The 17,129-nt window shown below is 31.9% G+C and overlaps 1 protein-coding gene across 1 annotated transcript in view; it reads right to left on the reverse strand.

The window, feature by feature from the left end:
- The window catches only part of LOC147067780 (polyamine-transporting ATPase 13A3-like), a 30,873-nt gene extending 18,848 nt beyond the window's left edge, over positions 1 to 12,025 (reverse strand). Inside the window, exons 1-7 of the mRNA XM_085952263.1 lie at positions 11,824 to 12,025; positions 7,078 to 7,314; positions 5,979 to 6,207; positions 4,598 to 4,802; positions 2,953 to 3,157; positions 2,736 to 2,866; positions 848 to 1,030 (exon numbers count right to left, since the gene is read on the reverse strand). Of these exons, the coding sequence (XP_085808389.1) occupies positions 848 to 1,030; positions 2,736 to 2,866; positions 2,953 to 3,157; positions 4,598 to 4,802; positions 5,979 to 6,207; positions 7,078 to 7,314; positions 11,824 to 11,851 (1,218 nt within the window). The 5' untranslated portion in view covers positions 11,852 to 12,025. The remainder of the gene's footprint in view (positions 1 to 847; positions 1,031 to 2,735; positions 2,867 to 2,952; positions 3,158 to 4,597; positions 4,803 to 5,978; positions 6,208 to 7,077; positions 7,315 to 11,823) is intronic.
- Between the last annotated feature and the right edge of the window lie 5,104 nt (positions 12,026 to 17,129).

Genomic DNA, 17,129 nt, shown 5'->3' on the forward strand with positions numbered 1-17,129 from the left:
CGAAGCTACCCCACGTGTGGGGTAGTTTCGTACGTTTTCCATTTTTCAGAAAAGTTACCGTAGCTTCGCCATGCTGATTTGTATCTAAACTATACTTCACTATTATTAAAGCCAAATATATTGGATATATAACAGCATTGAAGTTATTTAAAAATATCTTACAGTTTTGTTTTTATACGGCTTAGAGTAAAAAGTGTACGAATCCTACCTGCTCTCCCCTACCTATTGTGCTGATTTTTTCAAAAAAAAAAAAAAAAAGGCCATCGTCCTATGTGTGACTCGCCTAAAATCTTTAAATTCTTAATTTGCTCGAGATAGACTAGAGGGTGGGCACCACTGCGTTAGAGTTAAAGAATTTCTACGGCTGAATTAAATATTTTTTCTAAACGTCGCCGGTAAAAATGGATTTGACTTACTTATTACATTCATTTAAAAACTGTGAGAATGACGTGTTGCTGAAAAATATTGCTTTTGTGTTAAATATAAAGTTAGTGGTATTTTTAGTTATTTTACTAGAACATATTGTTAACTACGTTGTGTTTAAATTTGGTAGCCGTACTGAGAAGCAACATGATGGTATAACGTTTCATAGTTAAGTTGATAATAATAAAATTGAGGTTCTACTGTGCGTTATACGCGAGAAACACGGCTTCATATTGCCGAAAAATAGGCGCTCTATAATTATATATTATTACTCTGAGCTTTAAACAAAGTAGTATAGTTATTTATTAATGATCCGATAATATTTCATTGCAATATTATGACATTCAATACAGAAACATATTAGGTTATAAGGTAGACAAAATAAATATTGTAGATAGAATAAAATATATATAGAAAAACTCACCCCACGTTGAACGTAAATCCAAATACAGTAACCCATGCCTATGGCGGATATAGAAAATAGGAATATAACAAATTTGACTGCATCCTTATAAAACTGAAAGCCCATTGGCTTCGGGAACAAAATACTTTTGACTAGCTCTCCTTTGGAAGTGTAGAATCCTGTGCGAACCACTTTTGCTAATACCTAAAATTACAAAAAGTATTGACACATTTATTGTATTTATTTCGGCTATCATCGTGAATTATTCTTTCTCCTTCTTTCCTCGACATTTGGGGCTCATTGGCAGAGATCGTTCTCAAGAGATAATGCGGTAAAGTGTACTGTTAGATATATGAATGCGAACACTACTCTAAGCATAAGGCCTCAGTGGCAGCGTTTTGTGGTGCAGAGCATGCATATTGTCGGCACTTGTTTAACATGCATGCCGCACGCCCCACTCCGCAAAACGCTGCCACTGAAGCCTTACACTAAGAAATGTGTGTCAAAAAATGTCATGGTTAGCTGATAGCGAATATTGTTCAGAAAATAAAATGGTGATGGTTACTGTGTTACTGTGTTAATTGACACCAGCGCATCTATTCTATACACAAGACTGCTATAGCCAGCTATCGAGGGTAGTTTTTCATGTATCAAAGTATTATTAACAATTACAATAAGTTAGCTGTCAAAACAATCATAACTGTCACACAGCCAAGAGAGGTGCTGTTAAAACATAGCACTTATTGTAACAATTACAACTAATTTATTGTAATTTTTAAAATAAGTGCTAATACTTCGATACAAAAAATGAAAAACTACCCTGGATAGCTGCCAATAGCAGCTGTGTATAGAATAGATGCGCAGAGATGCAGGGTCGGACATTGTATTTTCCTGAAAGAGGCAGTCACTATTAATCGATGATTTCATTTACCAAGCACAAAAAGTGTCTTGTTTCTGCTTAAGAATAAATCAAGCTTCCTTCGGATACCATTTTTTGTACTAAACTGTTTCATATTAAAATGGTTTGTAAACTACTGTATGCAATGAGAAAAGATGACGATTGATTGTTTCTTCAGCTCAAAACTGAGAGAATTCCATCTCTAAAGAATTGAAAATTTATGAGCAAGATGGGAAAACTTTCTTAAAATAAGGCATTATTTATGGGATGACCTAATATTAATGTTTTAGCTGATACGTCATCTCGCATTCACCCACATGCTTTTTACTGGTGAGGTCTGGCCAATATACTTCTTTGACGCCTGTGGCATTTAGCGCATAAATGTCCACTGAATCCAATACCCCATTTACATGATTTAATGCTGAAAGTACGTATTATCGTGGCTGTAACAAGAAAATGTATTATCCTGCAGTTGCAAGATTGCATGCATGAATCAAAAAAGTTCATAAGCTTCTAAATTTTCATGCGACAGTTGGGATGTTTTCAATCTGCGCCTTTGCAGTAGAACGATAGTGGCAAACCTGCCAGCAAAAAAACGGATTACATCTCGGAGACTGATTTGAGGTTAACCGATTTTCATGACCTGTCAAATAGTACCATAAAATGATAACATCACATCTAGCTTACTCTTGAAGAATGAAATTTGAGAGGCAGTCACCACTTTTACGTGTAAACAGTTATTGTCACGATAGTTTAAAATACACACTATTGCTGCAAGTATATCCATGCACGTGTACAGGCACTATAGGATAATACATTCTCTAGTTATGGTCGCGATAATACATACTTTTAGCAGTAAATCCATGCACGTATTAATGGGGTATAAAAATTGAGAAGGAGAAGAAAGTATACACGGCGACAATAACTAAAAATAATAATAAATGAATGTAAAAGTCTCAAAGCAATATTGAGATTCTTATAAATAGCTTCAATGTTAGTGATAATATTTACTTTATTGTTTCCATAAAAACGGGTCTGAATAACATTGGTGCCAGCAAACAGAGTATGCCTTTTGTGGGTAGCTGTAGAGTAACATTCAGAATTCATGTTTGGCGGAGCTTTCAATACTGGAACACTTTCACCTGGAAATTTACAAGCCGATAAGTAACCATAATCAGTTTTGCTCTTATCAAAACTGCTATTAACAATGTCGTATGTTTTAACCAACCTGTCAGCATACTTTCATTTACAATACACGTTCCCGTCAATAAAAGGGCATCACAGGGCATGTTGTAGCCGGCCGGTGGCAACACCAAAACATCTCCCGGTACTAAGCTTCTCGCCGCAATGAGACATTCCTGTTGACCGGGTCTTTGCACTGTCACTGACGGACAATTGGAACGTTCTACTAACTCGTGTAGAGCTATACTTAACTACAAATAACAACATAATTAAATCATTTATCATTAAATATCGGGAAGCCAAAACTTTTACACTAAAATTCACAACAGCTACTGATTATAATAATAATGTACTACTTATACCAGTGCCGAAGGGTGGAGGTAGACTGTTAAGATCTGACATCAATAATAGTGCATACTAAACTTTATCAGTCATAAGTATTTGTTTTAGTTGAACTTAGACTACGAATTGCAGATAGTGCTGGTTAGTTTTTAAAATTCAATTTTGCAATTTTTATTCTTAGTTCAATGAAAACAAATGAGAATGACTGACTAAGTTTAGTATGAACTATATATGTAGGATTTTACAGATTGGAACTGCTTACAGCCACCCTTCGACACTGCTTACAGCAATAATTAAAAATCTGACACCAACTTAATTTATCAATTTTGTATCCTAACTATATCAAAACACAATATTTACATTCCTTCAATATTTAAAAAACTGATCCCTTTAATGGTTAAAATCTAACAAAAATTTTGTACGTATTCTATGTCATCTCACGCAATATATTATAATGATTTATAATTTCCAAAGGCACGCAAAAAATGTTGAATACTTTAACCGGTTAAGTACCCAGAGCGTCTTTGCACGCCTTAATTACACCGATTCTTACGTTAATTACTATCAATTAACTAATTGCGGCATAGAAAGGATTAATAACAGAGAATCTGATGAATTAAAAATATAATCGTTTCTAAAGCTTCAGTGTTTACTTGATTGTAAAATTCATTATAATTTACAAAATGGGTTATTATTTGGTATTTACCACATATAGATATTATTTCTACAACATGAATTTCGCTCACATGGTAAGTATCTTTGCTTGTCTCGAAAATTGTCTAATTTTCGTTTTAAATGAAATTTCAAATATCCATTTAATTACTAAATTAATTCAAGAATTGTATTCAGTAACTATTTGTAATGCATTTTCAGTATAATAATTAAAAATAGGTTTATTAGGATTTACGAGTTTCTTTTACACGTTTATTCAAATTGATTTTACTTTGTGGATTTAGGTTTACTGTAGTGCTACCTTTTACACCAAACATACGTATGTGTTAATATTTTAATACTAATTCATAACCCTACTGTAAAGTTCCTAAATAGTATGTGAAGAAAATAAATAAATAGTGATTTTTTTGCCACCAATGTTGTCTTGTGTGCAAAGAAAATTAATATGTATATCATAAAATGATATGATATAAATCATAATATTTAAATTAAAACCACATAGGTATGTAGGTCAATGGAATATGTTATATTCCATTGACCTACATACTTACATTTTAATTTAAAGTAAAAACAAAAAACCTGGACATTTACCCTCAGTATCGATAGATTGAACCGGTATAGGAAAAGGAAAATATTGAACTTACAATTAATACAGTAAACATGATGAAAAAACAAACCTTTTTTGTTTGATAGAGAGACGTTATGACTGAAACTGCGGATAGTATGAAAACGCATGCGGCATAGTGGTAATATTCATCTAAAGACCAAAGGATGATTGAAAAAACTTGAAACAAATAAAATGGGTTGAAAACTTCATTGACGAATAAGGACCAATAACTTTTGACTTCGACTTCAACGCCGTTGTTTCCATATAATTTTGTTCTGAAAAAAAATACAAACATTAAGTACCTAGGTAGTTTTAATTTTTATTTGCACAGGATTCGTTTCTTCAAATAGGTATTAAAAAAAACTCTGTTATAATGCAATACCAATCCATTCATAATTGACAGAAAACAATATTAATTTGAATTTTATTTATATTTAATGATATTAAAAACAACACTAGAAAATAACGTCCAGAAAACAATGCTACCATTTATAGATTTTAATTTAAGGTATGACGTTTGACACTTTTACAATAATCTTAGTCTATTTGCATAAATAACCTTATGATAGAATAAATTAATTAATACAATTAAATAATAAAGCTAATTACTACAGAAATATCATTTAACATACGGACTCCCAAATTTTTTGAGCCGCGACCCCCTTTTATAAAAGTCAAGTAACATGTTACCCCTCGCTATATGTATATTTAATGAAAATTCATGATTTTCACATTTTTTACCACTTGTCTATGTTCACATATTGTGAATTTTCAAACATCACATTTTCTCATTTTGTCTGTTTTTACTTTCAGCATAACTCTCTGATTTACGGTCGACGAGGTTAATCGAATGTCACAATATATAAATAAAAATAATATGAAATTCTGTCACATAATTTTTTTTTCAGTTTTTTATATTATTTAGTAGTCACACCCCCACATCCTGAAACGGCCCCCCAGGCTGGAATCATTGGCTGGCCCCCTACTTCGCTAAGGTTAAATGCAATGTGACGCTATACAAGCATTTTCCAAATTCGAGGTAAAATTATAATCTCAAGTGTAATTTTGGCGATTTTTTTATTTTTGAAAACCCTAGTTGAATTATTGAGTTGTTTTTAAATTTTAATATTTTTGAAGTCAAATAGTGCCGAAAGCGACTTTTTTTTACTATTAGAGCAAATTTTTAATTCATTTAATTTATTCAATTTATTTATTTTTTTAACATATTGTGGACTTATGTGTGTTTATCTTACTTAGTTGGTCGACCCGCTACGCCGGGCCCCTCCTAAACCTGGGCTTCCAGGCCAGAGCCCTGTCAGCCCCCTCCTTGTGGGGGCCATGGTCGCGACCTATGGGTTAGGAACCCATAATTTAACATTATCAATGCACCAAATTACTACTTTTTCTCTAATTTTACGGAGTGTTTATTTTAATGTAATACAACTACTTACAATTCGTTCTGTTGTTTCCTATTGATTCCAGTTGTATTTTCCATAAGATTAGCAACAGTGGCCTTTTCGTTATAGCTCTGTACGTTAACAAAAGATGCTGTATCCTTTGACCATATGTACCTTGTCAATTGATATAAAAAGTAACGAATTTTTCTGTCGGGAAACTGGGGTAAATTAATTTCGGATTCTATGATCATTTCTTTTTTGCATGCACCTTCATTATCAGTCACTAAAATTAAATCATAATATTCGTATTAATTTTGAAGCCAATATAGAGGTGAATAATTGCCCAAACTGAAATAGATAAACAACGGGCAGTACAGTAACTATGTCTAGTTCGGCTCGAAAGCAATGCAGACCAGTCTTTATAATGTAAGTATCTGGTATCAGTTCGGCTTAACCCATTGGAGGCAGTCGGTGTAGTAAACTCTTATTAAATTTACTACAAAATTTAATCTGGCTGTCAGTCCACTTTTTTCTCCTTTTCTATCTGTCTCCAATGGGTTAAGTAAACAAATTAAGCTCAACTGTGGAATGGTGCCAGAGTGCAATTCACTGCAGCGGTGGGTGACTGAAAAATGTTTTTTGTTCAATCTTGACACGAGGAACCAATGGGTTGAGTTAACGTCCATCCTGAAGTAGGGGCTAGAACACTCCTCTTTTGACTCATGAGTTGCAGGTTATAATCTTCAGACTGGGTGAGTCAATTCCTACATATGATCCGGATGGGTTTAGATAATGGCAAACAGTCAATCCTCGTAAAGAGCCTGGTAAGATACCTCAACACTGCGTAGGTGTATTTGTCTTGGAGAGGAAATGATTTACCCTTTTATTCTATTTAACTGACTATGTAGACTGAAAGTGTGCAATGTATGCAATGCTACAGTATTGTTATAATAGAGTAAAAGACTATTATGAACATTCTCCAAATACTAGGGTGCCTCATAATCCTTAAATGCTCTTAGTTAAACCACTAACATAGGACATAACTCAGGATATCAAACTATGCACAACTAAATAAATTAGATTTACAGTAGCTGTACCTGTATGGTAAATAATTACATTTTTGATAATAGATTACAAAAATAAGTATACTTACAGAAAACCAATTCAGCTATTCTAAGTCCGCATTTTGAATATTTTAGCATACCATATTTAGGATAGCAGCTAAAAAATATATAGGGAAATCCACATAGCAGAATGCTTAGAAAATGAAAAAGGAATTTCCGGAACCAGTTACGCTTGTAGCCGTAGACTTTGATGACCACTTCATCTGATCCTTGCTGAGCATTTTCTAAGATTTGCCAATGAGCTTCTCCTATCACTTCATATTCACCTGAAATGTATAGAAAGGTCTAAATTCCGAGCACGGGAATTCTGTCGACAAAAATGATATACCACAGTGCCATCAATACGTTCTTCCATTCAGGAAAATAACTAACTCGAATATTATTTTAATTTGTCACCAAAAGACAAACACCGTCTTCCCTTATGATATGAATGCAGCAAAACAATCACTCAGTATATTGGTGTTAACTTTTCTCACCCGTCCCTGCATGTTACAAATTTATTATCATGCATATATTTTTACAAAGCAGTATAAACTTAATGACTGAACAAATTAAACTTTTATACTGAAGGATGAGTATTCGCATTTAGTAAATGAAAGCTGGCATATTTAATATGGTGGCATTAAGTTAATAAAATAGCTTTTAAATCATTATATTTCTTCTTAAATTAGTTTTGTTAAATATTAACTCTATGGATGATAATTAAAATGGTAAAATTTTAAATAAATTCAATAATTGCATAATATTACGGTGAATACACAATGTGGGACAAATCGCAGCCATTAAATTTAAATAAAACATATGTTCTCAAACATTGTATTTTCTTTCTTTCTTCTTATTTTACAATATTGTTTAAATGTAATTAATCCATACACTACGCTGAGCATGAGAACAAACGACTCGAGTCTATGTTGTGATGGGCATTTAAACATGCCCAAAATTAATCAAACCCAAATTTTTCCACTTAATTAGTAAGTTATAAAATAATTAGAACATGTGGAAAGGATAAATAATTTTGAATTTCGTTTCAAGATATGGAGGCCAGTACAGATGAAAATGTTGGATTATATCAGTAATAAGTAGGAAAACTGTCTTCTAATATTCGAAATAAAAGATTCTGAAACCGATATTTGGAGTAGTCAACAATAAATTCTACGAAAAATTTGTTGAACCCACCATTAATAACATAATCAAGGGGTTTCAATGATTGGATAAGGACCGACCAGCCCAAAGAGTTTTTTATGCATTACCGCCTGGTCGGAGCAATGATTGTGATGGGAGGTGTAACCTGGGATGGTCTCATAGTGTAACCGATTATGTCAGTATTTCAGATTGAAAGAGGATAGCAGAAGAAAGATTGTATTCACGCCAGGCTGTTGTCCCACAAATGATGATGATGCGTTTTCTTTTATTCAATGTGATCAAACATGGTGTTTTGTGTAGGAATTTTATTTTCTGTGACAAATATGGCTTCATATGCAGGTGAATGACTTCTACATTCTACTATTGTTTTTTTTTTTATTTATCCAAATGACTATTTTGTTCTTGGACCTATCTAATATAATTGTTATTTAAAACACATTGTTAAATTTGAGGTAAAGTAAAACAAATAATAAATGTCAGGTGATAAAGCTGTATTTTTAAATTACAAAAACAAATATATAAAAGAGCACTTAAGTATTACAATACGGAAGCTGAAAATTTACAATGATGGCTAAAATATATAATGTATAAAATAAATAGCGATTCACTATACACTCTCATACAACGTACACAATACCAGAACAGACAATAGGTGCAACATGTAAAAGGATTAATAAAAACAAACAAAGCCAAATAAAAAGCAAGCGAGTTGCTAAAGTATTTCTTTTAGATATTTACTCACATGTACAATAAAAATCTATTACTTTAAGTAATAAATCATTGTTTTATAATGTGCAAATGAGTGAATAGCAATAAAATTTACTACAAATGATGATTAAGAGGTGTATAAAATAATTTTATGCAACTACTTATATTGATATGATGGAACTGTGCATAATCATTTTTGTGCAATTGCGTGTAAGATTTGTGAATGATCAAAAGCATCTATGTATGGAACACACAATATCCTCACACCGACAGAACTCCCAGTGTTATACAATGTTGAATTAATAATAAGAATATCTAAACAATGACAATGATAATAATAATAAGTAATACGGAAACTGGAAATATTTAGATATTTTTAGCAGACTCATAGACAATAAATAATTAGTTATCACATCTAAGCACATATACTCGATTTCCCATTTTATATCTACTAAATGTAACATTTTTATATGATAGTCATAGGAAAATTATGAATATGAATATTTTATAAATACTTAAGTAAAAATATTTACTTCTTGTTTATACGTAGTTATTGCATCGTAACTATTAATAAGCCCAATATTAACATAGAGCAGCATTTAATTATATGACTCAAGACTTCTTATATGAATGATGTTAGTCATTTTTACCAATATATATTAGTCATTGTATAATTATTGTAAATATGTAGTTAGGTACTTAATGGAAATTTCAATTCAAATGTTGCCAAAATTTAGAAAACGGGCACTGGTTGACTTCATATATTGTTGAAATCAGAAGTTGTACACCCCCTTAACTCACAAACATTATAAGGTAGAAATTGAATATAATGAATGAAATTATGGACAATAAACATCCCCAATTTGAAGGAATAATCTATTGCTAAGTACCCACACTCGTTCTAGCTCAACGGTTTCGCTCGATCGAACATGTTGACTTGGAATCATGCTCGTCGTTGCGTTCACACGCTCGAGCAGCTCAACACAAGACGCTCAGTCAAAGCGCTACACATTGAGACATGCTCGAGTGAATTTCTGTTGAACATCGAGCAAGTATTAGGGCCCTTGAATCTTTTTTGCGTTGAGCCGTTTGCTCAATATTGAACAAAAAAGCATCGAGCAAGATGGTACACATGTTGAGACATGTTCGAATGAGCGTAAAACCATTGAGCAAGAACGTGTGTGGGTACTTAGCTTATAGATAAAAATATCGTTAAGAATTTGATGATTTGTCATAAAATTGATTCGGTATTTAAATCTGAATATTATGTATTATAAGAGCTTTTCTAAATTTCTAATGACAAAATACTGTCTTCTACTTAGCACTATAATATGATTCTTGAGACTCCATAAATCATAATATTTATATATTAACACAAATGGCAAAATAGCTTCCCAATAAACAAAAAGAAGTCAAAATGAATGTATGGCAGACAAATTTATGCAATGTAACACAATTAAAAATTGCATTTCATTAACAATAATAAACACGATTCAATATTAATTGATGACAGAAGCAACATCAACAATGGCAGCTGCCATTATTTTCTAAAAGTAAAAACAAGCCAAAATCTAACACAACATACTTATTCAGTTTACTAGTCACAATAACTTGGGTTAAGCCGCGTTGACACGGTCCAAGTACGATCCAAGTAGACTTGGATAGGAATAATTAGTATGAAGATGTCTCATCTAAGTGACAGCTTCATACTATTTATTCCTATCCAAGTTAACTTGGATGACACTCGATCCAAGTACACTTGGACCGAGTGCCATCCAAGTGCACTCGTATGTGACATCTTCATACTAATTATTCCTATCCAAGCTACTTGGACCGCGTCCTACTCATCCAAGTTAACTTGGATAGGAATAAATAGTATGGAGCTGTCACTTGGATAGGAATAAATAGTATGAAGCTGTCACTTCGATGAGACATCTTCATACTAATTATTCCTATCCAAGTCTACTTGGATCGTACTTGGACCGTGTCAACGCGGCTTTAGGTCTCAAACGACCACTACCACAAAAACAATGCAGTGTCAATTAAAATCTGCCTACCACCATTGGTGCATTTGCTTCCGTCATTGACTAGTTGAATCATGTTGAATTAATGAAATAAAATAGCATATTAGTAAGTAATTTTGAATTGTTTTACATTCAATTGAATTGGTCTGATATATGTAGGTTCATTCTGATGTATACGTTGAAAAATGTGAATTTGGACCGTTTCTTTAATGATGTGATCTAGCTATGTATCTTTATCAAAATGAGTTTTTCAACTAGTAACTGCTTAGTGATTTTTAAAGGGATACATACCAAAGAGAATGAACAAAAATATGTTGATGTTTCTGACCATGTATTTCAGAACCCGAAAAAAAGGTAAGTAAGTACTTACATGGAAATTAAAAATATTACACTCGGAGAAAAAATTTAGATACTTATTATTGTAAGTTTAGGAATTAAATCAAAGAATAATTACATTGATAATAGTAATAAATAAGTATATTATAATATAATATTATAATATTCAACTATTACATGTTTTTGCGGCCTTCAGATGCCTTATCCCCACTGATTATAGCGATCTAATAAAAAAACAAATACCTACATTTTGACCTAGACGAGATCGCCATACAATTTTAGAATCATCATCATTTGATAGGATAAATAAGTACCTATTGCAGTCATATTGTGCAAAATGTATGAATCATCTGACAAATTACATGGAAACTGCTAAAAAAATATTTGACATTTTGCTATTATTATTCTAGATTTCTGAAATAATTTATCTTTGAAATTACTAATATATGTATAAAAATGCATGAAAAATCGACTCTAGCGTCACAATGACAATATATTTAAAAGAAAAAGCATAAAAAGCTACAAAAACGTGCTACTTAGCGAACGTATAAGAAACCATCTCACCATTATTTTCTGAAGATGCATTGTACATTTTTGAATAAATTATAGTTTTTCGAAATGTAAACTTTTATTTAAGTGGGTTTGACATCCACTACGTATATTCGCTAAGACATTTTTTTAACTGTGTTTTACTAAAAAATATCACCTAACGTCACTTATACCAATGTTAAAAATGACATTAGTAATCTGCAACTGCAATGTTACCAAATGTGGGAAAATTTTAAACTGGAAATATTATTGCCATACCATGAAAGACAGATTTGTAATTTCTTCTATTGATAGCCATTTTTATTGATTTTTTTATGAAATTACGGTAAATATTTTATGATTATTCTTTTTTGGCCAATAGAAATAAATGCTTGATCTTTAATTGAAAAATTAACTTTACGTTCAAGTAAGAAAAGTTATAGTTAGGTAGGTAGGTACATACCTTTTTCTAAATGTGAAGAAAACAAAAATTCAGCCGATGATAAATTGACTGATGCGTTACAATATTGTGGTTCGAGGATTATTCTGCACAAAGAAAATTGCGCACATAGAATATTCCGCACATTGAAAATATTCAGATTATTTATTTCGACGTTTAAAATTGGATTTACAAATCATGTAAGTAAGTAAATGTTAAATTAATAACATTAACTTTCTTTTTAGTCCATCTCCACTTCTCCGTTGTAGCAAATGGACTCAACATAGTAGGTCAAAGAATCGCTGTCGCCTGCCAGTTTTCTTATAGGTATCTTCTCAGGTCATGCTAGCATCCCGTAGCTTTTCCATATACACCCTGTGAAAGGTATTTAGTGGCCTCACTACATGTTGTCCAAATACTTCAATAATTGAGGAACAGACACACAAATAATATTTAGAAGCATTCTAAATACATACACCAAATATCTTCCCCATAAACGCATTGTGCAAACGAGAATCTGAATTCTAGCGGCGAGATCAAGACTCGTTTTTGATACATACTCCTCTCTGTTATATGCGCTGTACAAAGAGAAAAATAATATTTAGACGCATTATAAACGCTCCAAACCTTTATCCTCGCACATATTGTGTTGTGCAAACAAAATATTCTTTACCATCTTTCTACTGTGCCAATAAATAGTTTATCATAATCAGTGTTCAACCTGAAGCAACCTCCCCCCCATCACCATTTCACACCCTCTCTTCCGCGATTCCTTACCATATTCGTCCAGAGCCATGAGGGTAGCTTGTTATAACCTATGTATATGATTATTTTAGTTTGTAATTCATTTCATTATGCTACACCAGTGTTCATAATACTTTATACCCCAAGCGGCTCTCGTGGTGCAGTGCTTAAGGCGCTGGCCTTCACCCGAGAGTTCTGGGTTCGATCCTGGTGAGGACACAATATGTATGTGTTTTTATCAAAGCCTGGGTGTTTGTGATTGTTGAAAATTACTAACAACCACCTTTCTTGTACGAAAAAGCAAGGACATGGCTATTAATAAATCTTTATACCCAGGAATATGTACAAATAAACTTAATTATAATGTTTATCTGAGTTTTTTGTTCTGGTATTTTTTTAATGGAAGCAAAGAATAAGGACAGCTTTTTCGATTTCGCACAGGAGTGGCCAAATCAGTTGCTGCTATGGAACCAATAAGATATTAATTATGATGTGAATAGTCATGCTTAGTTTAAAACTTGAATAAATTCCTGGTTAATTATTTATTTTTTCCATTATACACTATTATATTGCGGGTTCCAACTTGCTATATCAGCTATGATAATTCTCCAGTAGATGGCACTATCAATTTTATTCTACATGATTATCTGATTTGATATCAAGTTTTATTATCATTCAATAAAATTGGGTAACAACCTATTGATTAATTATTTTACAAATAGATAAATTTAGACTAATGTGGTATTTGGGTGGTATTATGAATGCTTGTAGGTAATAAAAAATATTTCATCCATACAGGTCATAATGTAGTTTATCCAAAAAACGCCGAATGCTATTACTTGAAACCCAATCTCTTTCATATATCTGAAAACCTTCAATGCAGTGAAATGTCAAACATACAGAGAAGTACGTCAAAATCGAAATTTACTTGACAAGAATCAATATTAGAGCATAACATTTTTAAATAATTTTTACAACGCTTTCCACTTCAACTCTTTTCACTATAATAGTAACTACTTGCGTGCTCTCAAATCCACGTCTTCGGTATAAAAATAAAGTAAACCTGAGTGAGGATATTCTTACAGAAAAATGCAGAGCTAACCCCATCTTGGACTAAAAAATCTCCTCCCAACATATTTCATATAGCCCTCATGTTTACTGAAAATAAATGTATATCCATCAATGAAGCAACCTCGTCTGAAACCGGGTACTTGAACTAGTTATTTATTATTAACCTACAGAAAAATATTGCTGGAATCACTCATTGTAAAATAAGGGCTTATCTTGTAATGTATTTAGGTCAATACAAAATTAATTAACAATGAATCACGAATACTTGACAATAAATTATGTCACTAGGAATAGTAGTATGCTTTCAAATTTTACTAAAGGACATTTTTCATTATTACGCAAAGCTTTTCTCTTATCTAATGTTTATAGTCTTATAGCTATCTAACAATAATTATTGGTTGGATTAGATTAAATAATACAGTGATTTGTTTTGTTTTTTGGTAAATAAACTAAATTACCAATACTATCTACCTAATCGTTTAGGGACTAGTATTAGTAGTTATTAATGTTTTATTAATTTCTAATCGATTTCAAAACCAAGTATGTACTGTCAAGAAAATTTCTGGAGCAAGTAAAAAGTAAAACTAAATTACCATATTATTTAATCTACCATGAATGAACCATACTATTATTATCAGTTTCAATTTTAGAAGAAAAAAAAATAGAAAATCTCAAAGTTTATACTTGAAAATGCATTGGATTTATTATAAAATCTTATTTCCAATACAAAAAAATGTGTTGTTCATCTGGATCAATTTGAAGTATGAAATATTTTTCCGAAACGAGAAATCGCTTTTGATAAATCATTCAAAGTTAACTATCCACCAGGTTGATCTTGCCATGTGGCATTTGTCAAATTGTATAATCCAGGTATTCATGACAATCTATCTAATCAAAATATTTCCAACTCGAATTGTTTATTTATTCAATTTTTTTATGCATTTACAATAGAAAATAACAGACTTCGGATATAACGGACAAAATGTCAAATGTGAAAATTGTTTAAAAAAATCTTGTTAATGTTATGTATGTTTAAATTCAAGTGTCACCGCATGCAAAGAAAGCTGTGTATGATAATCACGTCATACCTCTTGCAATCAAATTCAAGTCATAATGCCGTCCTGCTCGCAGATTAAATGTAACACTAACGTTTGCAATGCTACACACCAGTTTAATTTGTTTAGTCAAAGTGAAAGTTTTTTTCAATGGGTAGAAGTTGATGAAGGAGACCCTGAATATGAAATAGCAGATGAAGTTATGATCTTGGAAAATGAGGATAGAAGTGAAGATAGCGAGGAAGAAGAAACAACATGGCCAAAAACAAAGTTATCAAGATCGCATCTCGACGATCTAAAAACATTTATTGACTATTCGTCAGATAATGAAATTCAACTATATTACACACATTTTCGTAATTCTAGAGAGTTGATTATAAGTATAAGTACAAACAAAACTTGATTCTTTTTTCAAAGCAGGATTACCAAAAGCAAACGCGTCGACATCAAACATTAACGTCACTCGATAACGGTTGTATCTGAATATATCATCCGAAGACGATAAACAGGATTTTGTTTGTGTTTTTATATAACGAACTTTCGGCTTTAACGGACACCCCCTCAACCGCATTAGTCTGTTATATCAAGGTTTTACTGTATTCTACATACATTTATTTTTATGGATACCTACAATATTTTTTCTCAATATTGAAAATATATCGAATAAGTAGTTTTTTTTTTCCTGCATTTCGCAAAAAAATGGGCCATATACCAGATTCGTATAATCAAAAAGTCTGTTTTAATGAAAACCCATATAACAATATAACAAACGGCTTTATAGTGTAGTATGGGTATAGATATGTGTATAAAGGCGGTCCTCAGCTTTCGTACCTTCTACTTTCGTACAATTTGTTATTATTTTCATACATTTTTTAAAATTTAGATTTTTGTCGATAATGCAATTAACTATACGTTTCCATGCAGTCGCTCCTCTCTTCTCTGATAAAGAAATATTTTAAAATACACCTTTTGATGTTTTTTTTTACATTCAACATTCGTACACATTTTTAGCAACCAATAATATACAAAAGTCAAGGACCGCCTGTATTATCGATAGCCCATTATATGATCTCCTTTCAAAGAAAATAAACTGATAATTTTACTATCATTAAAAGAACCTGACTGTTCTATTGTATTTATACCTGAGTTGAAACTCATAATAACAGCATTTTCAATGAAAAAAATGTTTATAGATTCTTTCCTCCAATTCGCGACTATGTTACATTATGGGTGTCATTAGTGATACTAGATAGTTGTTGTTGTTGTTTAGTTAGTAGCGGGAGAAAGGAAGGAAGTTGGGATAGGGGCCACAGAGGAACAGGTCGAATAGAGGATGGCGGTGGAGGAGGCCAACTCCAATGGAGCTGTAGTGCCATCAAAAGAAAAAGTTAATAGTTTTTGCACTCAAAAGATCTAGAGATGTGCTTGGATCCTCTTCTATGGGTTGAATCCACATGTTGTTTTTACAATAAATGTGAGTACCTATCAGAGTCCAAGGTAGATAATGTTTGGAATAATCTGCCAGTCTTACCATTTAAATATGGCTTGAGCAAATGATTTACATTCAATCTTCATTTAAAAAAATCTGTTTAGCCATCTCTAACATTGTGGAAGGTCCAGTCCGTGTGCTCCATCTGAAGTGGAAATAGCACAAAAATACACTTAACCAGGCATTTCTCATCAATATAATAAAAAGAACGATACATATTTGTTATTGTTTTGAAAATATAATCAATGATTTCATTAGATAGAAGATAAAGAACAAATGGAATATTTTTTTAACAACGCTGACGATCAAAGTAAAAAAGGTGTCATCAATCAAAATAGTCTGATAATCGAAAATCGTATTAGGTAATAATTGTTACATTAAAATAAAGATAACCATAAAATTAAAACAGTCAACTTGATTTTGAGATTAAAGTAATATAATAATAATTACAAATCTCCTTACGTTAATTTGCAATGCTTATAATAAAATTATTATTTAAGATGCAAGATAACAAATACCTACTCTTATCAGAAAATCACACAAG

Source organism: Rhyacophila brunnea, unplaced genomic scaffold (genome assembly GCF_057557595.1).
Source record: "Rhyacophila brunnea isolate RB1 unplaced genomic scaffold, BYU_Rbru_1.0 scaffold_3, whole genome shotgun sequence".
In the NCBI taxonomy this organism is placed as follows: Eukaryota; Metazoa; Arthropoda; class Insecta; order Trichoptera; family Rhyacophilidae; genus Rhyacophila; species Rhyacophila brunnea.